Raw genomic sequence first — 10,519 nt, 5'->3', positions numbered from 1 at the left:
GGTACAGGCAGTGCTGCTTTAGCTGGGTTCTAAAACCCGCTGAGTTTTAATACTTGTTTTTTTGCTACAGTAATTAATTCGAATTTTCTGTCGTTTCGGTTGCACACTTTGTGAAAATAGTGTTGCAAAAAATGATATGAACTAAATTGTATTCATGAATACAGGTGAAAGAAAATATTCAATCGTTATACAAATAAAAAAACTTCAATTCTTCTTGTTTTTTTATCTTGTTTCACTACGCTCAGTTTCATGTAATATCAATGAACACTATTTTAAAATCGTTATATTATATTGAAATATTTCGAAACCCTGTGGTTTTAATTTAAAAAAGAAAACTGTGTGCGTGACGTCACCGCCCTTAGTAACCCACCGCGGCGGCGTCTCCACGACACAAGACAACAAGATGGTAAGCGTCCGAAAATTGTTTTGAATTATCGTTAACTGCGTTTAAACGAGTTAACATTTACTAGATGTAACGCAGGTGAAGACGCAAAGTCATTTGTGATGGGATCGGAACTGCGAAAGATGTCTTGAAGCGTTAGCGCTGGTTGCTAGGGGGAGATTAGCTTAGCAAATTAGCCACGTTTAGCACCTTCCATCTTGTTTCTCTGCATCACCATAAAATTAGATAATATTATGTTATCAAAGGAAAAAAATGTAGTGAAAACACGTTTGTAAGACGAAAGAAGTAAACTATGGCTGTGCACGTTTGCTTTAATAGTTCTGAGGTTCTGGTTCGAATCCCGGCTGCGGCCTTACCACTCGGATCAAGAAAAATGAAATCTCTGCAAGATTTTGCTTTTGCACATATTTATTGCGTAAATCTAAATAATCTGTGCATGGTTAGGAAGTGCAATATTGTATTTTGCAAATTGCACACAAAATAAATTGTAGCCATCACCGTTATGTTTTAAAAGAATATTAAATAAAGGAAAAATTTATAACAATGTGATAATATTTTTTTTAATCTTATTTCATTTTGTTTTATCATTATATGTTTAAATGTAATCAATAACAATGAAGACAATTCTAATTTAATAGGAAGAAACACAATTGGGACCCTCTTCATGGCAATTACCCCACTGTACGACATCCACAACCGATTATTTTGCCTGCCCCCCTCCCCTCAAAAAGTCAAACTTTGCAGTGTTTGTGTGTATGACAAGTTATGTGTCTAAGATTGAAGCTTACTATTGGTCGCCATCATATAAAATGCTTGTCTGCTATTGGTCTGCATCCTGGCATCATGAAAATGCCCGTACAATATTGGCCGAACTCCCTCCCATAGTGCCTTTCTTTTTATTCGGTTCAGAATATTTTATCCTCCCTTGTGACTTATGATTATTTTTTTAAAATGCTGTATTTTTGTTGCGTATTTATCGGTGAGAGGTCCCAAAGTTTGCAGTGATGCTAATGGTCGAAGCAAAAATATTGTAACCATTGAAACGAAGCTTTCAATTATTGAGAAATTCAAAGAAGGCACACAAATTGCTGTGTCTCAGAGTCTCTTGCTTTTTCATTCAAAGGACCTTTATAGTCTTCATTAATGTTGTCAGGTCTGCTGCGGTAGCGAGTCCTGGCAAAGTCCTTCAGACTGGGCAGAGAGCAGCCGATGATTTCCTTGGTTGATGACTCTCTGTAAGGTCTTTCCGTCTGCTGCCACGCTCCAAACTGGACAAAGAGAAGCCCATGATTTCCTGGGTTGATGACTCCCTGTAAGGTATTTCTGTCTGCTGCCATGCTCCAGACCGGGTAGAGAGCAGCCCATGATTTCCTGGGTTGATGACTCTCTGTAAGGACTTTCTGTCTGCCGCTATGGAAACAGAGCTTGCAATTATTAATAAATTTGAAAAAGGCGCACAAATTGCTGTGTCTCTCAGCTCTTTCTTTCAAAGAACCTTTATAGATGTAAATAATGTTGTCGGGTCTGTTGTGGTAGCGAGTCATGGCAAAGTCTTCCAGACTGGGCAGAGAGCAGCCCATGATTTTCTGGGTGGATAACTCTCTTTAAGGTCTTTCTGATGCCATGTTCCAGACTGGGCAGAGCGCAGCCCATGATTTCCTGGGTTGATGACTCTCTGTAAGGTCTTTCCAATGCCATGTTTCAGACTGGACAGAGAGCAGCCCATGATTTCCTGGGTGGATAACTCTTTTTAAGGTCTTTCTGATGCCAGGTTCCAGACTGGGCAGAGAGCAGCCCATTATTTCCTGGGTTGATGACTCTCTGTGTTGATGACTCTCTGTAAGGTCTTTCCGTCTGCTGCCATGCTCCAGACTGGGTAGAGCTCAGCCCATGATTTCCGGGGTTGATAACTCTCTCTAAGGTCTTTCTGATGCCATGTTCCAGACTGGGCAGAGAGCAGTCCATGCTTTCCTGGGTTGATGACTCTCTGTGAGGTCTTTCCGTCTGTTGCCATGTTCCAGACTGGGTAGAGAGCAGCCCATGATTTCCTGGGTTGATGACTCTCTCCTTTCCGTCTGCTGCCATGCTCCTAGCATACCACATCATTTTATTTCTCTGCAGGGATTGCTGTCAATCCTGCGCAAGCTGAAGAGCACACCGGACCAGGAGGTGAGGATACTTCTACTGGGGCTGGACAACGGCGGCAAAACCACTTTGCTCAAGCAGCTAGCCTCCGAGGACATCAGTCACATCACCCCCACCCAGGTGGACCGTCATTTTCTCCAGATATGTTTGAGAATTGCCGCTCAAAATCTCTTTTTTTCCCCAGGGCTTCAACATCAAGAGCGTTCAGTCGCAAGGCTTCAAACTCAACGTGTGGGACATCGGCGGCCAGAGGAAGATCAGACCCTACTGGAGGAACTACTTTGAAAACACAGACGTGCTCGTATGTTGTCACCGTAGTATCGCGTACGAGTTCAAGTTGTACATTCGGGTTTTATCGTCTGCAGATTTACGTCATCGACAGCGCCGACAGGAAAAGATTTGAGGAAACGGGGCAGGTATGTACACAAGCGAGACATTTTGTGGTGCATGGCAGTAAAAGTCCTTTAAATTAACGTGTATTAAGTTTCAAAGGCATCGTTTGAGATAATCAACACATCCTTTTCCATTAAAAATTATAACTGCCAAAAAAGGCTGCTTCATGCTCATACAGACGCTCCCCTACTTAGGACCATTTGATTCACGCAAAACGGTAGATACTATCATTTTTTCGGGGATGTTGAAAACAATCCGGACTTTGCTGTGAGTTAGATTTCGTATCGTGTGCATCTTTTTCAGAATACAGGACATTACTGTAGTGCTTCTTTCCACCGCTGTGTGGCGCTGTGAGAAGTCACCCAGCATCCACCCCGAAGAAGAAATCCGCTTCCTCTTCCTAGTTCCTTAGTAAACATTCTATACTGTCTATGTCTATAATATCTCCAGTGCGCTAAGAACTTTGAAATTTTTATTGTTTAATATCTCGTGCATCCGGCAGCGCAGTGGTTAGCGCGTGTGCGGCACAGTTCTAAGGTCTTGGGAACCTCCTATGTGGGTTCAAATCCAAGCTACTAGACTTCCTGTGTGGAGTTTGTATGTTCTCCCCGTGCTTGAGTGGGTTTCCTCCGGGCACTCCGGTTTCCTCCCACGTTCCAAAGAGATGCATTTCACCAGGTGGATTGGCCGGTCCAAATTGTCCCTAGGTGTGAATGAGCGAGCGAGTTGTCTGTCCCTGTGTGCCCTGCGATTGGCTGGCAACCACTTCAGGGTGTCCCCTGCCCACTGCCCGATGATTGCTGGGATGAGCTCCAGCACCCCAGCGACCCTACTGAGGATATGCGGTGCAGCTAATGAGATCTCGTGCATCCATTTAATAAGGTTGGTGTAAAGTGTAAAGAAGAGGCGAGCCATTTCTTTTAAACTGAAAGTGGAATAAGAAAGCTTGATGCCGTTGAGAAAATGGTCGGCTCGCTTTTTTTGGCCACTTTTTACCATTGAAGAGGAAAAAAATGAAATTAAACTCAACTTTATTTATCTTGATAGAGCATATTAATTTATAAAATATTTATTTTTTTAGGACAAAACAATACAGGTTACTTATAAAAGCCTTAAACATTCTTAAATGAACCTTAAACATACAAAATATATCACTGAAGCAACTTACAAATTCTCATTCGTAAGTAGGGCAGCGTCTTTATTTACAATGTCAACATTCCACTAATTTCTATAATATAAGTATTTTTTGTGTAATGATGAATGAATTATTAATAACAATTTAAAAGTCATTAAAAAAAAATTGTGTTGATGTTGCAGGAAGATAATTGTTTTTTTGTTGTCGTGAGAAAATCTTCTCATCTCATTAGCTGCACCGCCTGTCATCAATAGGGTCGCGGGGGTGCCGGAGCCCATCCCAGCAATCATCGGGCAGTGGGCAGGGGACACCCTGAACTGGTTGCCAGCCAATCGCAGGGCACACAGGGACAGACAACTTGCTCGCTCATTCACACCTAGGGACAATTTGGACCGGCCAATCCACCTGAAATGCATGTCTTTGGAATGTGGGAGGAAACCGGTGTGCCCGGAGGAAACTCACGCGAGCACGGGGAGAACATACAAACTGCGCACAGGAAGTCCGGTAGCTGGATTTGAACCTACACAGGAGGTTCCCAAGACCTTAGAACTGTACCACACACGCGCTAATCACTGCTCCGCCGTGCTGCCCGGGAGAAAATCTTAATTTTGTATTTTTACTTTTTGCCTCTTTTTCGATGTAATATAAAATAGATGATTATCACTATTATCATTGATCAATGTGGCTCAAGGGCAGCACGGCGGATAATCATTAATAATAAGATCATTCATTTTTCTGCTGCAAAAAAAATAAAAAACAAACCTAATCAATTAATAATTCGTAAATCATTAAAATACAATTAAAAAGGGACTTATTTTAAAAAAATACTCTCTGTTGGAAAAAAACTGTGTCATACTTTGAAGTAGTATCAACATTATTAAAAAAATACAAAAATTTGCATACGACCTAAAAATCCCCAAACTGCCATCTCCTCTGTGGCCATTTTGAGATTCCCATTCATGCCAGCCGCCGTCTTTTTCATAAACATCTGCCCAAATCTCGTTAAGTACATCCGTCGGCCATCTTGTTTATTAGGAATTGGCCGAGCTTCTGGACGAGGAGAAGCTGAGCGGCGTCCCGGTTTTGATCTTCGCCAACAAGCAGGACCTTCTTACGGCGGCGCCGGCCTCCGAGATCGCCGAGGGCCTCAACTTGCACACCATCCGCGACCGTATATGGCAGATCCAGTCTTGCTCCGCCCTCACCGGTGAGGGCATACAGGTACGCGTTTGTTATATTCCTTTTTTACCTGCTCCTCTCCCCTTTCAAGAAAACATACAGCTACACATTATTTATTTTTTAAAAGAAACGTTTTACTTGTTCCTCCCTCCTGTTCATCGAAGCATACAGATACATCTTTATTCTGTCTTCAATGGTGTAATATTTTTTACCCGTTCCACCAACCCATGCAGTAGCGTGTTTTGGGACACAAGTTAATTCTTTTTTTCTATCGTTTTTTTGCTCGTTACCCCTATTCAGGGGGTTATACAGGAATGTCTTTAAAATTAGAAAATTGTTAAAAAGTTCTTTATTAATTGCACCTTTATTTTTTTATTCTTAATCCATTATTTTACCTGTTCCTCTTAACCCAAATTAGGAGGGAATACAGCTACACCTTATTTATTCTTTATACGTATAAATTTTTTACTTGTTCCTCCCACTCAGGAGGGCATAAAATACACGGTATTTCTTCTTTATTCATATATATTTTTTCTCGACCACCCCCCATTCTGAAGGGCATACAGGTACATGTTTTTAAAAATGTATTTATATACATTTTTTTACTTGTTCCTCCCCCATTCAGGGCGGCTTACTGGTACACTTTTATTCCCATTTTAATTTCTTCCTTTTAAGCCCCTCCCTCCCCATACTTTCCCCCATTCAGAAGTGCATACTGATACACATGTTTTCTGTATTTTTATCATGAGAGCATACAGGTACAAATTAATTGATCTTAAAACTATTTAAATCTTTATATATGCCCCCCCCATTCAGGAGCGCATGTGGGTACACATTTTTGATTCTTCATATACACTTTTTACTTGTTCCTCAAATTCAGGAGGGCATAGAATACACATTTATTTCTTCTTCATATATATTTTTTACCCAATCCTTCCCTCCATTCTAAAGGGCATACAAATACATGTTTATTCTTTATTCATATTTCTTTTTAACTTGTTCCTCCCCCATTCAGGACTTACCGGTAAACTTTTATTCTTACATTCATTTCTTACTTCTACCCCCTCTCCCATACCTTCCCCTATTCAGAAGTGCGTACTGGTACACATTTTTCTGTATTTTTATCAATGAATTTGCTCATTCCTCCCCCCCGCCCTTCATGAGAGCATACAGGTACAAATTTATTTAATCTTTATTTATATATTATTTACTCGTTCCTTCCCCCTATTCAGAAGTGCATGTGATTTTTATCTATATACCGGTAGTTTTTTTACTCATTCCTCCCCATCCCTTACAGGAGGGCATGAACTGGGTGTGCAAGAGCGTTAACTCCAAAAAGAAGTAGCAGCAAGACCCCGGCCCCTACCTCCAAACCCTACGAATGTACACGCTACTAATCCAACCTGGACGGTTACACTATTTTTTTCACCACTGCTGTCTTTGTTTGACGTGAGCTCTTTAATTTTTTGATGTTTTATTTATGACAGAGTGATTAGAGTGTGCTCCCTCACCCCCCCAGTGCCCAAGAATGAAACTGTACATTTCATGTATAATAAAAAACACGAGTTTTTAATAAAAGTACGCTGTAAATAGTGTGGGACCACGCCTCGTTCCCCGCCCGCCATGTTGTTTTCCCCCGGCTGAATTTTGTAGTCTTCGCGCCACCTCTGCGACCGGGACCACGCCCCTTGCCACACCCTCAATGTTCTATTTTCTAGTCCTCGTAGCACCTCTGCGACGCTTTGTCGGGTCGGATTTCATTTTGATAAACGAGAAAAGTGAAAAATACCGTCTGTGAATAAAAAAAAGGAAAAAAACACTGAGAATCTGTGATTTTTTTTTCCCCCGCCGACTCAGCAGCTGTTGATGGCAGTGGAGAGGTCGCGACTCCAAAAAAACAAAAAGTCGACTATCAACCTCAGTCTTCCACATCTTGTTACATAGATAATAAACAATCTATTTTCTGGACTATAAGGTACATGTAAAAAAAATGTTAAAAATGTCAGAAATTTGAGAAGTGCGCTTTATAATGGGGTGCACCTTATAGGCTGGAAGATATGGTCAGTAAAAGTGGCAATGACAAAGAAATGTTGCAACAAGATCAGATCAGAAAATGTATTGTCATTATAAGAACAACGAAACTTCGTTTGGAGCATCCATTTATCCATTCACAGTTAAAAGAAAATGCAAAGATCCATAAATATTCAGAATAAATATAGATAAGAACCCAATACCCATAAATAACCCAATAGACACATTCAAAGTAAAAGTATGTTTGTTTGTGAGTCTATCCAACCAAGAAAAGGGGGAAAGAGTTTAGATATAACCATCTTTCACAGGCAGTCAGGTAGGTTACCCTGGATGTGAAAAATACCCCAAAAATATGACAGCACTTTTTGTTTTGTTGATTCAGAATTTTTTTCCCCAATAGACCATTCCACTCTACCAGGCCAGAACGACATCAAATATCAAAACCACATTTTACAGGCAGTCCAGTATGTTACCCTAGATGTGAAAATGACTAAACAGAAAAAGCTGACTCAGCTTTTTTTATTTTGCCTGACTCAACAGCTTTCCTGGAAAAACATTCTGCTCTCTCAGGCCAGAATAAGTTTGGCCAGGATCACGATCTTTCCTAAGCAATCAGGTAGGTCACTCTAGATGTGAAAATGACCCCCAAAAACTCGACTCCCAACGCTTAACAGAAGGTTGAATTTGGCCATGAAAAAATTTGTAAAAACTCTTGAGTTCCTTTATTATTTATTTCCAACGGCGCCTGCTTTTATCTTTTAGCACTGCTGCTCTTGCAACATACTGTATTAGAAAGCGGGAAATGGGGAAGGAGTTTGGGAGCGCGATTTCATGCTTGTTCACCGTTTTTATTTTTGTTAGTGTAGCCTAAATAGTAAATCGTAAGACATGGCCTGTTTCTAATATAGTCAAAACACCAACCCCCTCAAAAACTAAAAACTTGGGCTGTGATCATGACTTTTTAAGCCAGGAGATGGCGGCAGAGAGTAGCAAAATGTCAAGTGGCCAACTCTAGTGCTTGCACGATTTGGGAAAATAACCTAGTTCCGATCTTTCAGACATGTATTTCAATTTTGATTCTAAAAGAAAAGTGCATTTTCTGTGCTAGTTCTGTCTGTGGGGAGAACTTAAACATAGTGACATGCGAACTTACCTCAAGATGACCTCATTATTGATTAAGAGTATACGACTGTAACAAAATAACTACAAATCTACAAATAAAACCAGTATTGTAGTTGAGTAAACGGTCTTTAGTGTCAATATACAAAAGTATATTGTAATTTGGGGGCTTCTTTCAGCATAAGAAAGCAATTTTAGAGAGGAACTAGCTAGCTACACCCTAGCATTGGGTAACCACGACCTCAGCAAGGTGTTCGCGATGATCAAGGTAAAACTACCTCATGCTTCTCCACAATTCTGATTGAAAAAGAAACCAGGGGCAGAACCACAGAAGAAAAATCTTCCAGGCTCCATGGTTACAGACTGCAAATCAGAGCGAGAGGAGTATAAATGTGTAGAAGGTCATCCTGGAAGGATGATTACCTCATGTGCAGTCCCTTCTCAAGGTTTCTTCATTTTCCTCATGTTGAGGTTTTTGAGTCTTTCCTTGCCCTCATGTAGGTTTTAGATCAGGGGATGGTGTAATAACAGTGTGGTTTGCAATAATCTGTGGTCTGTGCAGCCCTTTGAGACTCTTTGTGATTAAGGGCATCACAAATAAACATGACTTGACATAATGTCTTGCGGACAGAAGGTTTGGTTTTGCTGACTTAGTATTTTATCCAGGACAACATTAAATTTCAACCAATTCTTTTACAGGCAGTCATGTAGGTTACCCCAGATCTGAAAAATAAGCTGACTCTGCATTTTTTGGGGTTTTGCTGACTCGGTAGCTTTCCCAGAAAGACATTCTACTTTTTCAAGCCGACACATATTTGGGCAGGATCACAATCTTTCAAGTTGGTCACTCTAGAGCACGGGTGTCAAACAGGCGGCCCGCGGGCCAGACCAGGCTGACTAAGGGATTGAATCTGGCCCGCGAGACAACACTCAGAGAAGCACAAGAGAAAACCAAGCTGCTGGTTGTCAACTTGATGTTGCCAAAGCCAGGTGCCTCAAACAAAGACACTGTATTTGTATTTCTTTCTCTCTCTCTCTTTTCTACCCTGTTTCTCCCACTCTGTCTCTTTCAGTCTCTGTGTCTTTAACTTCTTTTGCTCCAACTTCCTTTTCTCTTTCTCTCTTCCTACCCTTTGTGTTTTCTTTACTCTTTTCTCTCCTGTCCTTCTATTTCTCTTTGGATTTATTTCTTCCTCTCCCTTTCTTTCCCCCTCTCACGACTTCTTTTTATCTCTTGTTTCTCACACTCTCTCCCTCTTTGTCCCACCCCCTCTCCTTCTCCCTCCCTCTTTGTCTAATTTATTTATCTCTCTTTTTCTTTCTCTTCAATCTACAAGTCCGGCCCCCGACAGAATGTTTGTTCTATCATGTGGCCCCAGAGTTAAAATGAGTTTGACACCCCTGCTCTAGAGGGGAATGAGCCTGCCAAAAAAGGGAAATGCCACCCAAAAATGGTTTCACATCTAAACATAGGTGATGTTCTAATGGCGCACAGCCGTTCTAGTTTTAGTTAGGTTCTGAGATTTATTGTTTCATTATCTTGAGTTTTTTTTCACAGAAGTTGTATTTACGTGCACTTTATAGTCCGATGCACTTTATATAAAAAATATTTTACAAATACTTTTTTGATGATGCGGTTTTATAGTCCAGTGTGCTTTGTAGATGAAAAATATTTTTAAAATGTCCTCTTTTTGATGGTGCACATTATAATTAGGTACAACTTTAAACCAGGAAAAATAGGGTGCTTAGCACATGGCTTGTGGCCCGTGTCACATGAATATAGTAGAATGTTACACAAGACACCCAAATAAAGTCGTTATTTCTATTATTACTATGGAAAAAGTACAAACACGTTTAATTCTGACCTTGGTTCGGGACTACTGTTTTAGAGTAAAAATTGATCAGCAATGTCCAACCAAGGACGGATATTTTTTAGGCGATTTCCTCTAAAAATGACATCACAGCCCCAGAGGGCTCAACCAATCCCGTCTCACTCGTTTGCCCGAGCGCTAGGTCGTCAAATATAGTAAGTAATATATAAGGCGACCCAACCTTACAACCCTTTTCATTTTACATAGTAGAATGAGATGTTTTTTCAGACCCTCTTTATAGCA

The 10,519-nt window shown here is 40.7% G+C and overlaps 1 protein-coding gene across 1 annotated transcript; it reads left to right on the top strand.

Annotated features, from left to right (window-relative positions):
* The first annotated feature begins 265 nt into the window (after window positions 1–265).
* Window positions 266–7,081, top strand: arl3b (ARF like GTPase 3b). The gene is made up of 6 exons (XM_088323015.1): window positions 266–406; window positions 2,525–2,668; window positions 2,733–2,849; window positions 2,914–2,964; window positions 5,112–5,297; window positions 6,553–7,081. The coding sequence occupies exons 1-6, from the start codon at window positions 404–406 to the stop codon at window positions 6,598–6,600; spliced, it is 549 nt and encodes a 182-aa protein (XP_088179141.1). The 5' UTR covers window positions 266–403; the 3' UTR covers window positions 6,601–7,081.
* The last annotated feature ends 3,438 nt before the right edge of the window (window positions 7,082–10,519 follow it).

The sequence above is a fragment of the Urocampus carinirostris genome, chromosome 19 (genome assembly GCF_059441175.1).
Source record: "Urocampus carinirostris isolate Australia breed hairy pipefish chromosome 19, RoL_Ucar_1.0, whole genome shotgun sequence".
Lineage (NCBI taxonomy): Eukaryota > Metazoa > Chordata > Actinopteri > Syngnathiformes > Syngnathidae > Urocampus > Urocampus carinirostris.
The sequence above is the reverse complement of the archived record's forward strand: the minus strand, read 5'-3'. Positions and strand labels throughout refer to the sequence as shown.